Source organism: Lagopus muta, chromosome 8, assembly GCF_023343835.1.
Source record: "Lagopus muta isolate bLagMut1 chromosome 8, bLagMut1 primary, whole genome shotgun sequence".
Lineage (NCBI taxonomy): Eukaryota > Metazoa > Chordata > Aves > Galliformes > Phasianidae > Lagopus > Lagopus muta.
The window spans coordinates 17206606-17225874 of record NC_064440.1 but is presented as its reverse complement, the minus strand read 5'-3'; the positions used below and the strand labels follow the sequence as shown (position 1 = coordinate 17225874).

The 19269-nt window shown below is 35.7% G+C and overlaps 2 protein-coding genes across 13 annotated transcripts in view; one reads left to right on the top strand and one right to left on the bottom strand.

Annotated features, from left to right (window-relative positions):
- Nucleotides 1-12391, top strand: part of GALNT3 (polypeptide N-acetylgalactosaminyltransferase 3) — a 33233-nt gene extending 20842 nt beyond the window's left edge. For 2 of the 4 annotated variants that reach the window (XM_048952777.1, XM_048952778.1), the window contains 4 exons: nucleotides 6-158; nucleotides 3462-3517; nucleotides 8207-8456; nucleotides 12297-12391. In XM_048952777.1, the coding sequence (XP_048808734.1) occupies nucleotides 6-158; nucleotides 3462-3517; nucleotides 8207-8279 (282 nt within the window). In that variant the 3' untranslated portion in view covers nucleotides 8280-8456; nucleotides 12297-12391. Of the gene's footprint in view, nucleotides 1-5; nucleotides 159-716; nucleotides 3518-8206; nucleotides 8457-12296 lie in introns of those variants that run through there. The other 2 variants (XM_048952780.1, XM_048952779.1) reach the window with 2 other exon arrangements.
- The window catches only part of CSRNP3 (cysteine and serine rich nuclear protein 3), a 91215-nt gene continuing 82784 nt past the window's right edge, over nucleotides 10839-19269 (bottom strand). For all 9 annotated transcript variants that reach the window (XM_048952769.1, XM_048952768.1, XM_048952773.1 and 6 more), the window contains one exon: nucleotides 10839-19158. In XM_048952769.1, the coding sequence (XP_048808726.1) occupies nucleotides 18118-19158 (1041 nt within the window). In that variant the 3' untranslated portion in view covers nucleotides 10839-18117. The remainder of the gene's footprint in view (nucleotides 19159-19269) is intronic.

Genomic DNA, 19269 nt, shown 5'->3' with positions numbered 1-19269 from the left:
AATAGTACTTTGAGTATTCTGCACACCATGAAATTCGTCATAACATTCAGAAGGAGCTTTGTCTGCATGCTTCTAAAGGACCTGTGCAGCTTCGTGAATGTAGCTACAAAGGCCAGAAAATCTTTGCCTTTGGAGAAGAGCAATGGCAGCATCAAAAGGTATTTAGACATGCAGTCTAAGATGGGCATTTTATTAATGATGAGTTAATTTATGGTTTTTAATAAAAGAGAAAACCCAAGAAAACAGAACTTGAAGCCAAAAAAGGAGTAAGTTCCTTTTTGGGAAGAAAATTTAGATAATTATAGCTTTTTGGTTACCTAAGGAGTAAGTTCCTTTTTGGGAAGAAAATTTAGATAATTATAGCTTTTTGGTTACCTGCTCAAAACTTGATGATTTCACTGGAAGAGTCGCTTACAAAAACAGTTGATGTGTTTTATTGTGTATGTCTGGACGTGCATTGGAAGTAAATTCAAATGCTTAGATCTTTTAAAATAATTCTTTTTACTAGCAAAACAAGTTAGCACTTGCATACTACTCTTTTCCTGGCCCCCTTCTGCACAGCACGCACCTACTCTTTTTTTTTTTTTTTTTTTTTTTTTTTTTTTTTTTTTTTTTACAACAATGAACTTGCAGAAAATGATGTATGGAGGAAAACAGCATTTTCAGTGTTTACCTTTTTTTTTTTTTTTTCCCCTCTTCTTTCTTACCCACTTTAGGATCAAACTCTGTACAGTGCAGCACTACATATGTGCCTTACAGGAAATGGAGAGCATCCCAGTTTGGTTTCCTGCAACCCATCAGACCCCTTCCAGAAGTGGATCTTTGGCCACAACAATTAAGATTTGCTATCTATAGACAGGAGCATTTTATTAAAAGAGCAGTTCCATTTCTAAACAGAGACCATATATGTATACTGTGTTTTAAAGGAATGTATACTTCAAATGCAAAATTTTTCTTCCTTTTCTTTACTGTGTGAATTGGATATAAAATGTGTAGTCAGAGATTCCCTAGGAGTCTGTTACACCAAAGAATGTTTGAGGTCCCAATTAAAGATAATGTTTACAATATTTGCATGATAAGACTGTGTGTTAACCATTGATTCATAGATCCTGTAGTCCCTTTTCACCTTGGGGACCATGTGTATATTGCTTTACCGCATATTGTAAGTATTTCTGAAGACAACTGGTTTACTTTGTAGAGTTACAAGGAAGTATCGTATGCCATCTGAAAGCCAAAAGGCTGTGTGTGTGTGTGTGTGTTCATGCTCAATTGGTTGACTTTATGTAATTTTTTAAAAAGTTGTTTATTTCACTAAGTGAAACTTTGCTCACTACTTTTTTTTTAAACTCCCTCATTTGAAAAAGAACCAAAGAGGCTACCATACCGTGCTGTTGTGCCTCTAGCAAAGCAACCCTTTTGTTGTAGAAGAAAAAATAATTCTCACTGAAATATGTTATTTATATGGAATTATTTAAATGGAAAACCTGCCTACTCTGATATTAATCTCCTTTTGTTTAGCCAAAATTGTACTTTTTTTAATGATGTCATGAAGTTTAAAATTCATGGCAGTTACACTTAGACATTTTCAGCTTTTTGTTACTGCTTTTAAATTACTAACATGTTTTCTTTTCAGCTTTTAGTGATTTATACAGTGTTTACCTAATATGTTTCTAATATTATTTGTACATAATTTACTGTGCAAACACCTAAATATGGATATTTTTTTTAAATTTATTTTTTGATGTTTCCTCTTTTTTTGAAGGACTGACTTCAGTTTTAACAGTGAGAAGTTGACTTTCCAAACTGCTTTGCTAGCAATTTTAATGAAATAGTGTATTCTTTAAGGAACCAAAAATGTACTTCAGTAGATAATGTAGAGCTATGACTTCCGAAATAGGCTTCCTCTGATTATTTTAATAATATTTATTTCTTTGGTTCTTTTACTGGATGCACACTTGCTAAGCACTACTCTGTTAGCCTTCATTGCAGTTGCCAATCATGCCCATTTTCTGACTGTGAGTATTTCAGGCCTTCTTTAGTGAAAGTAACTCTGTACAAAAATGTCCTTCTAAGGAACAGAGATTTACTCTCACTTAGAAATGTTTACTTCAGGGTATGAATGTGAGATTAATGATCACCCCAACTTAAAGCATGTAAGATCATGTAAAAATTGCACTTTAACAAGGTAAACTATTTTGTAATAAACTTTATACTCTGATTTGGAGAACACTTAGCTGGTTGATTTGAATTGCAAAGATTTTAAAGTAACCTTTAATTTGCATGTTTTATGATGTGGGGGAAAATTCTATAAAACTAAAATAATAAATTTGTAGTAAGGCAGCAGCAGAATAAATATGAGGGAAATACTTAAATGTAATCTGAAAGTGCCAGTGTTGTTACTTAGTAGGTATGGGAAGCATCAAAGGTAGAAAGGTTCTTAGGTTTTGCAGCTTATCAAAAGAATTGCATTGAACAGCTGTATTCAGATGGAAGAAAATAGTAGGTTTAATAGCAACCAGCTTGTTTTTTAATAATGAACTCTTTAATGATGTGAATCACAAGAAACGTGCACATAAGAAAGTGAAACAAATGATCAGACCTATTAATATAATATTTTCAGAAGTACTTAGTATTTCCCTCCAGAACTACACTGATAAGGCAAGGGAGATTAAGGAAAAGATCATGGTTGCTGCAGGGGAAAGAAAAGTATTTGGCTGCTAGATAAATATAGAGCTGAGACTAATAATAAAGGAGGGAATATTAAGTAGGACAAAATGCATACATTTCAGATTTTTTTCTGGTAAATAACAAATATCATTAAGGAGAAATGCTTATTTATCTGTAGGATCTGGTTAATGGATGGATATGGTGTGGTGTTATTGTTTTCTAGTGGGGGAAAGGAAGCCTGCTTTTGCTTAATTTCAGAATATTGGAAAAATGAGTTCAACGTTTGAAGAAACATAAGAAGAAATTGCTTTTCTCCTGAAGGTTTACAACAGAAAACAGTTGGGGATTATTGAGCAGCTGACTAATGACTGTTTTTAACTATGTCTAATTTCTTGAGCAAAAGGAATTAGCAGATCTGTAAACAGCAGTGGAAGGCACCAAGTACATTTTTTCTTCTATTCCGTGTTAAGATCTGAAATCAAGTATCGTGTCTATGTTAAGCATTGCACTTCCAAATGTGTGTGTGTGTATGTGTGTGTGTGTACATATGGATATCGTACAATTTCATAAGAGCAATTAAAGATCTGTTGTAATGTGTTTGGAGATACAGATTTTTTTTAAATTAATTACAACTTTTTGAAATTACATGTTTTTAAAAAGTAGTAACAAAGCACTAGTAAAACATAAAATAAAATAATGCATTTATGAATTATTGTACATCATCTCTGTCCTTTTTCAGCTCTGGCCTTCAATCTTTCCTGAGAAGTTAAATTTCTTTGCCTTTCTTTTTTCAGGGGTCAGAAGCAGATGTTCTCATTGGTGTAATTTATTACATCGACATCTTTCTCAAGTAAGTATGGTATGTGGTGCTGATTTTTCTGTGCTTTATATTTTGCTGTATGCGTTTTCTTTAATTATATTCAATTACAACAGAGAAGTATGTGAAACTGAAAGAAATTCAGAGCATTACTTCCTACATTTTGAGAATTGGCCTTATATAAGATAAAAATATCAGATTGAGTTCTAGGAGCTCAAATTCAGTACCTGGATTGTCAGAACCATAGCCAGTTCTTTGAACTTCTTGTTTACGGATCTCATTTATGGTTGTACTTGTTATCAAAAATTCCAAGAAAGGAACATACAATCTTTTTGATGTGTCTCCTTAATTCTTCAAACAGGAACTTCAAACGTGAATTTCAGTTGTTTCAACAGCACAATAGTATATCAAATCTTAGTTTACTATTGTGATTTAAAAAAAAAAAAAAAAGTGAATGGATTCAATTTCCTATGTTATTAGCATTAAATCTTCCCTTTTAAGCTATTATCTCCAAAGGTTTTGAAAAGTGTATTTTTAAAGTTGAGTCTACAATAGTTGGTTCTGTTCATTATTATGTAAATGTTAGCTAGACTTTCTATTTTATAAGAGGTAGAAAGCACAACTTTAGCATGTCCTGCTTAAATGTTCAATTTCTCCTTGGGTTGAGAGAACAAGATTACCATTTTTTTTAAAGGGGGGAAAAAAAGACCTTTCAAAAATCAGGCAGTATCAAAGAATAGGAAACCAGAAGCAGAAAAAAAAATCTGAATAGGATTGGTGAAGAGCTGTTTTGGAAATATCAGTGTCTAGATTGGGTGCTGTTCAGTTGTCTGGGGGCAATGGATCAGCATAGAAGGATTTAAAACTGTGCAGCATTCCACGTATAGATTAAAAGTAAACATTGCTGTTCCAGGATCCAACTAACAAAAGTAAACTCGCCTAGAAAGCAACTGTCTTTTTTCTGCCCAGCCCCATTCATCATGATAGTTTTCCATTATAGAGGTTCTGGTTGATTTGTGTTGTGGCAGACAATTGTATTTAAATGTTGTTTAGAATCAGGTCAACGCTATATTCACACTACAGAAACTTAGGAGGTGGCAATTCAGCTGTCTGCAAAATAAAAAGTAGGAATGTATTTTCTCAACTCTATTTGTTGCATAGGATAGAGGAGTTTCAAGAAAAAAATGTCTATAGGTAAGCAATAACTGTTGTTTAATGAGTAAGATTACTGTTTCTAAAGTGGTCTTTATTCTTAAAGCCAGTGACTGCAAAAAATTACTCTCAAAGGTAGACACTTCAAACAGTACCCTTGTTTACTTGGTATTCTCATTTTTGTTTTTTTTTTTTTTTTTTTTTTTTCATTCCTAATGTAGTTTCCTTTGTCTTCTCTCATTTTAATCAAGGTTTGCATGGCAGATCTTTTTTTTTTTTTTTTTTTTTTTTTGCACAATTGTGTTACAGCTTAGGGCAGTACCAAAAACAATTAAAACTTTAATTTGATCTGTACGTATACTTATATGAAATACTTGTATCTGCATTTGGTATTGTGACCAAACTAGAAGGTAGCTGATGTGACACATCAATGTCGCTTTATTACTTACAACAGAACTCACCTTTTAGATATGTATTTTATCTATTCTTCAGACACTTCATTTAAAAGTCATTATTACACTTCATTAGATCATACTTAAAATGGCTGGTTGCTTTTGAAAATTTTCTGTGCTTTCTCCTTGGCGTATTTCTCATGCTGTGTTGTGTCAGTGTGCACAAAAGAGGCTTCTAAGAGTGGAGAATTTCCTAGGGATATTGACCTCAGAACAAATATACTGCCCTAAAGTGTTATGTTCCCAGATATTTGATATTCTATTTAAAGTTCAGTTCTTCTGCTTTGTTTGAAGATAAGGCCGACTAACTGTGGAAGATACCAATGGGTGCCTACTTGATTGAGGCAGGGTAGCCATAATCTTGAGAAAATGAAATCCACTGGGACTTACTGGGCTTTGAAAGGATCCTTTCAGTCTAACAGGTAGAAATATATCAGGTCAAAAAAAGAGTGACTTGAAGTCTCCCTTCTTTAAACAGATGAATTCTCTGCCTGTAATAAGATGACTCAGCACAACTCAAAAGCAGCAATACAAACTGCTGCTAATATGTTGTTAGACTGTTTGTTATTATTTAACCCAGCAGGTGCCTCAGCACCAGTCTTTTGCTCACTCCCCCCACTTCCCCATGGGATGGGAGAGAGTATTAAAAAAAAAAAAGAAAGAAAAAAGCAGAACTTGTGGGTTAAGATGAAAGTATTTACTAAGATAGAAAAAAGGAAAAAGATAGTAATTATGATATATATATATACACACATAAATACGTGTGTGTGTGTGTGTGTATACACACACATATATACATAGACTTATATGTATATGTCTTCCACTTCTTCCATTTGATGTCATATGATACAAAATATCCCTTTGGCCAGTTTAAGTCAGCTGTCCTAATTTTGTTCCTTCCCAGATCCTTGGGCTCTTGACTGAGAACTGCCTTGGCTCTACACAGCGCTGCTTAGCAGTGACTATAAACACTGGTGTGTTATCAAGAATGTTTTTCTTTTAGAACCAAAACAACATCATACCAGACACCCTGAGGAAAACAGTTCCATCCCAGCTGAAACTAAGACACTGTTTCTAACTATACAGGGAGGGGTGAGAATCAAGCAGTACTCCTGAATGTAGGTTTGTCACTACCTTTTTCTTTCTCCTCGGTTTAACCTCCCATCTCTTGGACACTGCTGCCTCTTAATCATCCTCCCATTTCTAGGCAAAAAGTAGTCACTGTTATGTAGGGAATATCAGGGTGAATCATGGTTACTACCTCCCTGTCTAGGTAACTGGAAATAAAGAGCTCAAGGCAATCTATTGACTTATTCAAGGCCTGTGGTTAAAGTGTGGACTTGCAATGTTTTTGCTGGCTGTGGAACAAAACTTGGTTTCTGTGGGTTTGCTGGCCTGCCAGGTCTGAGCTGTATGAGTTAAAGCAGAAGCAGTCTTCGTTGTTGGCAGCAACTTGGAGTAGGAACTTGAAAAAAATGGAACAATACAAAGACTGATAGGGTTAGCCTGTGCTTTTGACATGAAGGAAGGGAAGGAAGATGCAGTGTTGTTTCTAAAAGGTAATGTGCAGTTCCAGTGTATATTTCAAATATTTTTTGGGGAAATGCCTGATGAAATAGAAATAGATGTGATTTTTGCACGGTGATTTCTATTATTCCTTGTGGAGGATCTACTCCACAAATGCTGGTTTGCCATTATTCGCAGCTTGTAGCGCTCAAACTGGGTACACACAAATGTGGAAATCAAAACGTGTTCTGCCTGCGTAGTGCTTTGAGTAGTGTGCATATAAAAACTAAGTGCATTAAAAAGAGCGTGGCCAGCAGGTCAAAGGAGGTGATCCTCCCCTTCTACTCTGCCCTGGTAAGACCTCATCTGGAGTACTGCGTCCAGTTCTGGGCTCCCCAGTACAAAAAAGACAGGGATCTCTTGGAAAGAGTCCAGCGGAGGGCCACAAAGATGGTGAAGGGCCTGGAGCATCTCCCCTATGAAGAAAGGCTGAGTGAACTGGGTCTGTTCAGCCTTGAGAAAAGGAGACTGAGAGGGGACCTGATCCAGGTCTATAAATATCTAAGGTGTGGGGGGCAGAATGGCGAGGCCGGACTCTTTTCAGTGGTGAGTGGAGACAGGACAAAGGGAAACAGCCGGAAACTGCAGCATAGGAAGTTCTGCACAAATGTGCGCAAGAACTTCTTTACAGTGAGGTGACGGAGCACTGGAACAGGCTGCCCAGGGAGGTGGTGGAGTCTCCTTCTCTGGAGATGTTCAAGACCTGCCTGGATGCCTACCTGTGTGATCTGGTGTAGGGAACCTGCTTTGGCAGGGGGGTTGGACTTGATGATCTCTGGAGGTCCCTTCCAACCCCTACAATTCTGTGATTCTGTAAGCCATATGAACAAAAGCTTATGCAAGCTAATTCCCATTTTATTGTTAGAAACCAAGAAACAATTGTTGCATAATGCAGAACACTCTTTAAATGGGGAAATAATGAATTTGTAGTGAATACAGTCTGGGGTGCTGTATCGCTATACCTTAAACAGCTTAATGTCAGTTGTGCTTTCCCTCGTGCTTCATTCCCCTTGCTATCAGGTCCTTCTTGTTCCAGAGTCCTTTTTTTTTAACCAAGAAATTTAAAACAAATAACCTACCACTACTGCCTTTTGAAAACATGTAGTTTTGTTCTTTCAGCAGGTCTCTTCATTTGTCTTGCAAATTTCATGGTCACTGTATACATTGAAACATCTAAAGCATAATAGTTTATTCTCTTCTAAGCTATTAAATTGATTTTTTAATTTTTTATTTATTTTTTTTTAGAAATATGCTGCACTACATTTCTAAGAGCCAAATATCAGCAGTTCTGAAAAACAAAATGATGGTCCTCATACAAATGGCAAACTGAAAATCAGTTTTTCACAGGGAGTTCTCTGGCTCATTCACTGCCTTTGCTTTAATTTAAAATACTTTCAGTAGTGCTGTTTTGCTCTTCCCCTGGGGAAAGAAAATGAAGTACTGTTACATATACAGTATGTAAAAACTTGTACATCAATCAGCTGGCTTTGTAGGCTACTAAATGGACCAGAAAAACTAGTGTTAATCTCCATCTCACTGTGCTACGTTATAGGAAAGGAGCTGCAGCTGTTGAAGAAGGCTTGATTTCAGGCACAGACAACTCAGGCTTACTCCTGGCAGGATGAAGCAGATTCTAGATGTGCTTTGAGGGCGTGTGGCTCAAGGTAGCTCCTGCTCTCCCACCAACAAGAGACCCTGCCAACCTGATTCTTTGTGACTCTGCCTGGACACAGCACTATTACCTGCACTGGGACATCACTAGCTCAGCATACCCTCAGGAGTATCTGCCAGTCTACGTAAATGTGAGTACAGAACTGTGAGAGAATTATTAATATTACAGCTGAATCTTAGAGTTAAGTCTTTCTGTTTCTGAAATGGCATCCCTATGTCTTAAATTAGAATACTGGTTTGGAAAGTTGTTTTCCGAGGCTTTTTTTATGCTGGTATGTCTTAGCAAGCCCTGGAGCACTGTTAACCATAGTTTGTGGCAATGCCAAAAGCAGCCTGGTAACAGATACTTATCTATTCTCTTCCATGTAGCTCCTAATAAATTTAAACCAAATGCTACATAAAATCCTGTGAGAACTTTTTTTTTATGATATAGAGAACAACTTATCTTTATCAATTTTTGTAGATACAAATAATTTAGCTGTACGCAATTTGTCATTGCACTTACCATCAACTTACCTTTTACAAACGTAAAGCACAATGTTAAGTATCAGAATAAAAAGATGGCACAGAGCTGTATTGTTAATAGTTTTCATAATGAAGCAATATTGATCAGCAATTTTCAAAATAATAAAGCAGTTCTCCTGCAATTTGCTAGTATGGCTACAATGCTGTTCTAAGCCATTGATGTTTCTGCAAATTGACCACCAGAGAGAGCTGTTGCATTTTTTTTTTCCCCAACAACTGTTCACAATTATTCTTTCATTAACTTCTAACCAAATGATTAAATTCATTGTGGTATCTGCAGAAAAATCATGTAGTTTATTCCACTCACCAAAGTGTTTTAGTGTCACAGAAGGGCAAACAAAAATACCAAACAAACCATTTCTGTGGATTCCTTTAGCATTTAAATGCTAAGTTTAAAAAATAAAATAAGATACAAAACACGCCCCCACAGTTAAAACAGTTTCTTGTTACACTATCAGGCTGTGAGGTATGGGAGAAATGCTAGAAATTTCAGAGCTTCTAGAGAGACTTTACAGCCCTGGGGAGGAGGTGCAGCACTAATTCCGACTCTGCTAGGCAAGAGAGGAATGTCTGGTGACTGCATAGCGGAAAGAAGATGCACAATGCACTGGCAGCCATGATATAACGTAGAAACCTGTTTTACTTCATTGCAAACAAATGGACAATATATATTGTACAATATATAATAAAAATACAGCCAATACAAGTGCCACTAGTTAACAGAAAGAACTAATGTTAAGACTTAAAAATGCTCATTTTTGTAATATATACACTGCAGTAATAAGCCACAATAAATACATCAAATTCCATATCATTCATAATAAATACTGAAAATATAAATACAGAAGAATACAGTTAATTTGAATAAATTATTACAACATAAGGTCAAGATTAAGTTCTGTTGAATATTATTGTAGCTTATATTACCCTTTGGCATCTTTGATGTTACAACTTATTTAAGAAAGAGAAGAAACTGATTAAGGAAATGTGTAATTCATGAAGCTTTAAATTATTTCCATGTACAGATTTTAAGATGAAATTTCCTTTGCTTCTTCGAACAGTTTAAAAGCAGCAGTTCATTTCTGTATGTTGCCTTACTGTTGAGATCAACATAATTTTAGTATGCAAGATCATCTGTAATGGAAAATGTTGATTACTTAACATAATTACTTTTCTCAAAACTTAGTGAAGTTGGATGTAATGTACAAATTTTAAACAAATGGCTGCAATTACACCACAGTTTTAGTCCTACCGGAATAAATTACATCTGAAAGACTACCAACTTTCGAATCTGTGCTGTGGTGCATTATTTACCACTTGCTCCAAACTCCCAAAATTTCCAAAGTAGTTTTATATTTATATGGGAAATATATATATTTTTATATATGCAGAAACAGGAATCTCTTAAAAAAAAAACAACCAAAAAACAACCAAAAAAACCCCCCAAACCAACAAACAACAAAAAAACCAAAAACCTAGGGTTGGAACACACAGTGTAGGTTGCCATAGATCATATTTTTTAAAACAGAGAAAACACTTTAAACATAAAAATGTAATTATATATATAACAAAATTTTAACTACTAGCTGTAGGTGGAAAATCAAAATAACAAAAACCGCCATGTTATTAACCAGTTATGTTATTAACCAGTACATCTGTATTAATGTTATGTGCAAAAAGTTATTACAACAGAATGCAATTTAACTTAAAAGATTGACTTTACTAAGACACTACTACAGGCTGAGGCTCTCAGTAAAGAACTTGTAACATACAGATTTTGACTATTTTTGCACTGTTAAAAGTCTAGTGCTTATTTTACATCAAACACTTTTAAAAACATGTTTTACAAACTACACTTCAGACATATTTCCATAGAAGTGCCTACATCAGTCAATTAAAAGAAGGACCCCGTTGTTAAACATCATTTATATGGGCATTGTTATGTGAAAGCTCATGTGGTGGTATTTGTTTTAGAAATAGAATGTGTTGGGTTTTGTTTTTTTTTTTTTTTAATAGAAAAATAGCACACTGCCTTCTGTTTTTTAAAAGAACTAGCTGCCAGTGCACATAATGTTGCAATCTTTTCAAGAAGCTAAAACCCTATGCTCAGCATGCCTATCAGAAACTGCTAAACGGGTGGCTGTTTTACCCCAGTACCCCAGCAAGGTACTTCACCTACAATTCAAACTTGAAATTTCATTTTTAAGTAAAGATCCACCTTTAAAAAAAGTTTCAAGTATAGAAGTCTAGAAGAATTAGCTGCCATAATGTACTAAATCTCATTAAAAACCCCCAAGCTAAAATGCTAATACAAAGGACACCTATTTCTTTTTTGCTTTTAGTGTCTGTTGCTATCTGATGTTATAGTAGAGCACAGGCCTGGGAGTTAATTCAGTGATACTGAGTATGACTTTGCGGTTAATGTATGCAAAGAAAAGACAAGGTAGCATTGCTTCAAGGTAAAAACTTCTTGTTTTTACCCTGTGCTTTTGGATGAGTGTTATTTAATGTTTGCCCACATATAACTGCTGTTGCAAATCAACATTTCTTTGCAGGAAGTTCATAATGGTTTTAAGATATTTCAAGCAACAGAATTCATTTTATGAGCTAACATGACCAAACATGTAGTGCACAGGCATATGCTTTCCCATCCTTGCTCTGGGGATTTCTTCATTTCATATTTTCTGTATTTTTTTTTTTCTCCTATATCTTGTTCTCTTTTGCCCTTTAGAAAAAAAAATAAAAATGTCCTTATCAGTATATCTCTTACCTTCTTACCTCTTTTCCTCTAGATTGACCTTTCTGTCTTCCCCTCACTCACACCAGGGTATATCTGCCCATGCCTCAAGACAAAGGATTGTCTTGACCCTTGTCATATAACAGTGGTGTTACTTTGTACTTTCCACCATTTTTCCTGCCAGTATAGGAAAGCTAATTCAGTTATAATCCGGTTCATGGCTTATTGCAAATGGGCACAGTTAGAGATGACCTACGTGTAAGGCAAATTTATTTGACCTCGTTTCTCTTCTTCTCAAAATTCATAAAATACCTCAAGAAAACTGAAGTGTAACAATGAAGATTCAAATGATAGTGATTTAATAAGTAAAAGGAGTTGTGCTAAACCTGTGTGAAGGATTATCATCTTCTTAACTGAGAATAAATACGGAGGATAGTGAACTTGGTTCTCCAGGCAGTGAGACCTTGTGCGTACTGGGTGTCCTCCTAACCACAGAGAATATACAACAGTAGAGCAGTACTCATCTCTTTTTTTTTCCCCGCTACAAAGGTGACTCGGTTTTTGTAAAAGGGTACTTTTCATTTATTGTTTATATTAAGAAAAACAAACTGCAAGTGTAGTTTGAAGAAAAACCTTTCTTTCCTTAGCTGATGTTTTTTCTGCTTTCCATAATCTCTCTTTATTTCTCTCTATATTTCTCTTGTACTAGGCTGTGCCATATGAAACATGACACCCTTCCTCTGGATCTACAGGCATTGGGAGATAAGAGGATCCCCTTCAACGTCTGCAGCCCATGGGGGTAGGTCTCCTTCCTGTTTGTTTGTGGGTGCAGCAAAGGAAAGCCTATAGAGAGACCCTATGGGTTCCATTCCTGATTACTGTTTATTCAGAGCCAGTGAGGGAGATGACATTTTTTTTACCACAGTTCTAATTTGTCTTCGTGCAAATGTTAAGTGAAAAATAAAATCAACTCTTCTTCCAGGATAAAGGACAGGTAGCACAGAGGACACTAGTGTTGCACTTATATAAAGTTGTTTGTAATGAAAAGCCTTACTGTTAAACAAACTTTTTCCCAGACACTTAAGATTCAGGAAGGAAGGAAGAAAAAGAATGAGAAGACTAAGACTGGAAAATGTTAAGATATTTCATGAATCAGATGTTCTTATTGTAAGTAAAATTTTTTATATCAGCCATTAGCATGGCAGAAAGTTTTCAAGGTTGTTACAGCTGTTCTCTTTCTTAAGAACTATACTCTGAAATATTTATTATCAACCAAATTAAAAGCTGCCTCTGATGTAGGAGGAAGAAGAGACAGCAAAAAGGAAGCAATTACGAAGCACTTGAACATTTGTTCCTTCGGACATCTTTACAGCTAAACACCACTTATTTATCACTTCATAAGGTTTGTACTTTGGATTGCATTCCACTTGGAGAAAACGGACAATTATTGGTACATAAATACTGATTACTGAGAACAGCAAAATTAAGGTATACTTTTAAAAAGAAATATTAAAAATTAAGAATTATGTTGAGATTTCTCATGCCAATGAGTATATTAATGGACTCAATTCTTTGTGTGCATGCGTTTTGAAAATAACAGTAGCTTTCAACTATTGTAAAAAAATAGGGATCAGATTTAATATTTTAGAAATAAATTCTATAGAATATATTCTCTGAGTTAATTCTAGTTTTTCTAAGTATTTTACAACAAATGCTTTGTGACTGTGGTAAAGTAGGTGACAGAATTAGTCTTTAGTCCCAGTAGGAAAGCATAACACCCCTAAACACTAGAGGATTTCTGGTTTCATTCTCTTCTGTGCCTTTTCCTGATTGCCTCAAGAAAATAAACTAGCACAAAGCACTTGAGTTCACACAACTCATGAGTTAAAACACAGGAGTTTCTTGTTTAGCAAATGCCTTTAAAACAGTATTGTGGCTCCAACTGTCTCTTTTGCTTTAGCTCAGAGAGAGGGTACCTACTATGCCATAGGGGTAGCCCTGGCAAGGAGTTTCAACTGACAGAACTCAACTAGCAAAAGAAGATAAGCGGAGGAATAAGACTGCCTGTAGCTGGTGTCATTGGCAAACTAAAATCTTGCTGCTCAACAGGTAAATCAAGCTTTTTTTCTAATTTTCACATTTTTCACTGCGGAATTTGTCATTCTATGTTTGCTTATTAATGTTGTCCATAAAAGAAGACCTTGCTTTTTTTGTGTTTCACGTTGATGATGAAATCTGTACTTCTGAGCTAAACTAGAATTTACTGGGAAAGTGACTTAGTTTGCAGAAATGTAGTTATGATGCCAAAAAAAAGGAGGAAAAATGTTATCCTGGCTGTTGTCTTGAAAGTTTTTAATCACAGCATCTCCAAGTACCTTGCAAACCAGAGTCAGAGTCACTTCCAAGTAACAGAGCAGAACAAAGGCAAAGCCAAAGGTACCCAGGTCTCCTCTGTATTAGCCTGGTACTCTGTCCGGTATTTCACATTTCTATCAAAGAATTAAGAACATTTAAGAACATTCAAAAACATGCCATGTTTTGTATATGAATGTATGTTCTCAATTTTTAAGAAACAATTTGTCTCTAGTGAAGACATCCTCTAGGTAGATTGTGGGGCAGGAGATGTCTACATGGTTGATTTAATAGCACATTTACTGAAATACGGTGCTCAGATAAGGTTAGAAACTGGTTCTGGATTTATTAGCAATCCAGTGAGTAACAACATCATGAGTATTACCTGCATTTTCTGTACAACTTATAAAAAGGCAAGATACCATTGTTAACACTGTTAACTCATCACGTAACAAAGAGGTGAGTTGGGCTGAACCACATTTACAGCAAGTGATAGTAATCAATGGCCTTAAAAGACAGCAATGACAACTCAAACGATTCACTAGCAACAATTTATGTAACTGTAAAACAGTAAAACTTCACTAAGTTAAAATTTTCCTATTGAAATGGTATATAGCTGATTTAAAAAAAAAAAAAAAAAACTTAAAAGGAAAAAAAAAAGATCAGAAAGATTTACTGACCAACTTTTTATTTTTTTTTTAAGGATGTTTCAATGGGTATGAATTGAATTAAAGCCCTTAGGAAAAAAAGATACTGCACTTTTGCCAGAAAAGTGCCAACTTTAACATCTGTTAAAGCTTTATAAACTTTAACAATGCTTTTTTTCCAAGAGGGGCAAAGTTCACATTAGGAGCAAAAAGGCATTCAGTTTTATGTGGTGTTCTATTAATTTTCTGTGTAAAAATCCGATTTGAACGGAGGGGGAATTGCTTTTGTTATTATGTATTTTTCTGAGCTACCTAACACAATCATAAATTATCTGCCCGTTTATTATCTGGCTTCTTACGAGTGCTTATCAGTAGCAAAATGTGTTAGGAGAAAAAGCTGATACAGCTATCAGTAAAGTAAACGTTTCCAAAAATGATAAGCCATGTCTATACAGAAGCAAATAATGCCATTTATCATTTAATAATATAATACTTTTAGCACATAGAAATAGGTTTGCCCCAAATGATAGGACTGTTTACCAGTATTAACTAACTGGAAAATGAGATGCATCATATGCATACATTAGCCCAGAATGTAAGACTGAAACATTCTTCAGCTCATGATTTAAGTTTATTTTTGCTTCTATGAAGATTTCTTTGGTCTTCTAAGCAAAATATGAACAAGTCTGATAGGAGTAGGAATCTTGGCTCTGAGCTGATTTCTACAGCTAACTCAGGAGTTATAAACTGGAGCATCTGTTCTGGGCAGGGCTGTGGAATTAGCTACTTTTAAGCAAGGGCAAATACTGTAGCAAGCATTCCTTGGCATATTCACTCCTGCCTGCATGCTGTCTTTAAGCTCCTTGTTACCCTGTGCTGTACACTATTGAGAATTTAGCTATGTTCACCCTGTGCCCCCACAGCACATGCATCAAAGTGTATGGTATATACATCTAAGTACTCAGAAATTTACAGAGGAGGCCTTTGCTCTGACACCAGTGCCAAGAGAAATACAAAGAAACTATTGTCTCAGAATGTTAAAGCGAACTTTTATAAAGTTAATCGCTTACTGTGCTTGCTAATGTTATTAAAGGTATTTTTCATTTGGAAGCATAGGGGCCAAGAAAATAATCTCTTATTGCTCAGTAAGGGGGTGAATAATGAAACAAAAATATTTAATTTAACTTTCCCCTGAGTAATACCCTGGTAAAGTATGCATGATGCTCCAGTAGTCAACACACTCTGAACTTAAAATGCTGCTACTGATTCACAATTGTTCTCCCAGCTCAGGAAGGGATTTGTGCTTTTGATGCTGGTGTTGTGAGACTGCCTAATTTAAGCCTGCTGTTTGTGCAAGATCCCTGTATATGGAGACTTGTAACATTTCCTGTAGAATATCTGGACAGAGTAACACTACTCTTATTTTTTCATGCAGAACCTTTTATGAACTAAGGTTTTCTCTTTAGAGATGGGTATTTGCTGTTTGGAAGTGGAGAACACAGGCATTTACCTGGCTACTCAGCCTGTACAGAAATAGATTAGAGTGACTAAGAGCAGCAGGGCTTAAGGAGCTGCTGAGGCAGTTGATCAACATGACTGCACTTTCCCAGACCATGGAGTATGCTGTAAATATGGAATATCCATTCCTAGGAGAACTAGCACTTTCTGATGCAATTTGAGAAAGATAAAACGTGTAGGACTTGTGGAAACAAAAAAAAACCTTTCCAGTGAGTATGTGGAGTAAAAATATTTTGCTAATTTAGCGTAGAAAATCAGAAAATGCTGATCTCAGTAAATGAGATGCCCAGATCTCACTAAAATAATTAAGTTTATTTTTTAAAAAACACATTTTAGATCTGGAAATTATTCTACTGAAGCACTTTATGTGATGTTGTAAAGAGCTGCTAACCAGTCACTGTCACAGAGCTAAAGTTGATAGTCTGTTTACATGCTTACAGCTAACCATGGAGATTTGACAGATGAAAATAAGATGGTGATCCTTATTTTGGCAAACAAAAACAGGTCTTCACAGCAGCTATATTTGATGTATGATAATATTTCATTATTAGAACAAAATTAAAATGGCTTCTGAAATCAAAGTCTGCTGAGAACTACCAGCGTACAGAAAAGCAGGCTCTAGTACACTCCCTTTTCCTAAAGAAAGCAATGTCTGCTCATAAGGTAAAGCAGGCATTTTAATTTCCATTTATTTTTAGAATAACTAGAGTACAAAGTAATGGAAATCCATATGGTGTATGTGCTATTCTGCGTGCAGACTTCAGCGATGTAAAATCTCTGTAGCTGTGTTTTGTCACTGACTATACTGATCCTTATTTAGATCAAGTAATGCAAGGGACGGTCTACAGTCCACAAAATCCTTTGTATTTCATAAAAACTGCTAAATAGTTAGGAAAATCTAGACACTTCCACATTACTTTCCATGCTTCATTTAAACTGTGATCAACAAGACTTTTGCTTGTTAGTTGTTTTTTGCTTTTCAAGTATTTACTGACTGACTGACTTATTGATATACTGGCTTAGTTTTGCTGCAATGGACTTTAAGATCTTACATATACCTCAGAGTCTGGAGCTATGGCATTTCTCCAAAATAGTTCACAGTTTCTGCAGTTGAAACATCACTGCAAAATGGCACTAAAGTGCATAAGTAAGTATCTGAATGTTTGCTGGGCTAAAAGGTGCTGTGCAAGCTTAAGTTACTGCTTTGCCATTATATACAAGATCGTTTTTCTTTGGGAAGGGGTGCTAGTTCTAGAAATACCACTAATTTTGATGGAGGATTGTCTACCTTTCACCTTCCTATAAGATGCACATGCCCCCATTTCTGACTCTTCTGTTGGTCAAGAACAGTAAAAAGAAAGAGAAAATAGTACTCTAAAAATGCATTTTAAGTTAATTTATCAGAAATGGTATTTAAAAAATACATGGTACTCCAGATGAAAATTGGTCATGCTCTTTCTTACTAACTATGGATCTTCTGTTCAAATGAACACGCTGTTCATTTTTATCAAAACATGAATACTAAGCTACTATAAATAAAATACATACAGTACAGAACAATTAAAACTTTTTTTTGTACAGTAATTACTTTTACATTAAAGTTATGTTCTTTCAAATACGTTGAAAATCAGGACTTTAAACATGATTATTTCAAACTATCATTTTTAACAATCTTGCACAGGCCCGACAATCAAAAACGTGAAGCTTTGATTCAGATAGCTTGGCATGTTTCACATATTTGACAGGTAGGCTACTTTGAAATATGTTAGATGTGGTTTTTTTACTTACGTGTTTTACTTTTATCAAAGACAGTCTGACGTTGGTTTGCTTTTTTTAATCTTTACATGAACTGATTCTGTGCAGTGCCTCTGGCAATGTAGCTTGAAGGTGTGTCTGGAACATTGACTATAGCCCAAGTGTTGTCTACCTCTTAAAAAAAAAAAGTTAAGATTCTAGGAAATCCAATTTGAGTGCATTTTATTACAGGAAGTCAGTCTTAGAATAATTTTAATATTAAACAGGTACTGTTTCTACCACTGGTGATTTGATGCACTCTTCGTGCAGTCTACTCTTTTCTGAGAGGACTAGTGAATTCTCAGCAGGGTGCTCTTGTACACCACTCTCGCCATTCAAAGCTGAAACAAATCCATCTTGAGAAGGACCTTTCAAGAATGAGTGAAATTCCACTTGAGAGTGACTTGGCCTATGCTCAGTGTATAAACTGTTACACGGAGCACTGCTATCACCTTCAGAAGATGAGCAGCAGACAATCACTGAGGGGTTTGCAGAAGGGTAATGAGGGCTGCTAAAAGTTTCCTCTGATTGCCGAGTGTAGTCAACAAACTGTTCTGAAGTCATGCTGTAAGGCACCAGAGAAAGATTGCCATTCTTGACAGCATCCCTTTCTGAGTAAGTCTCACCAATCTGGTTAGCAGTGCCAGCAACATGGTTCTCTATTTGGTAATATAGATTTGAAGAGTTAGTATAGTATGAGGCATTTTTAGAGTGGTTTTCATGCACAGCAGTTCCATCAGAGTAGCAAAGGACAGAAGGAAGAGGCACCATGTCAGCATGGGAGCTCATACTTTCTACAAAGTCATCTGCTTTTTCTTCCTCATCATCTTCCTCATCTTCCTCTTCCTCTTCATCATCATCTGATTCACTAGGGGCTAAACTCTGAGTGCTAGAATCAGTAACTCCACTACAAAAGCTACTCCCATCTTCCTCTTCCTCCTCTTCCCCAGGGCAGTCCAAGTCCTCGGCTGACTGAGAATGCATAACTGCAGCCTGAGGTTCAGTTTCAATCTCAAAATTTTCTGCAATTGAATATTCGACCGGATGGGGTCCTGGACTCATAGAACTAGTATGTGCACTTATCTCGCTGTGGCAGCCATTTAGTGATGGAATTTGCTGTTCTCTATTTTTCTCCAATTCAAGTTTCATTATTGTGTGCAAAAAGTGAGTCCGTACACGGATAGGATTAAATTCAATTCTACCTGCTGTATTGCTACACCCTTCTTTAGTGCAACCGCATGGAAAAGACATACGATCCACCTTTTGAAAAAGAGAATACAGATTAACGATACTTAACATAAACCTGGTTATATCACAGAACCTAGAAAGCCTAAAAATAGAAGTGAAGTGGGATTCAATTGAGAAGTACTT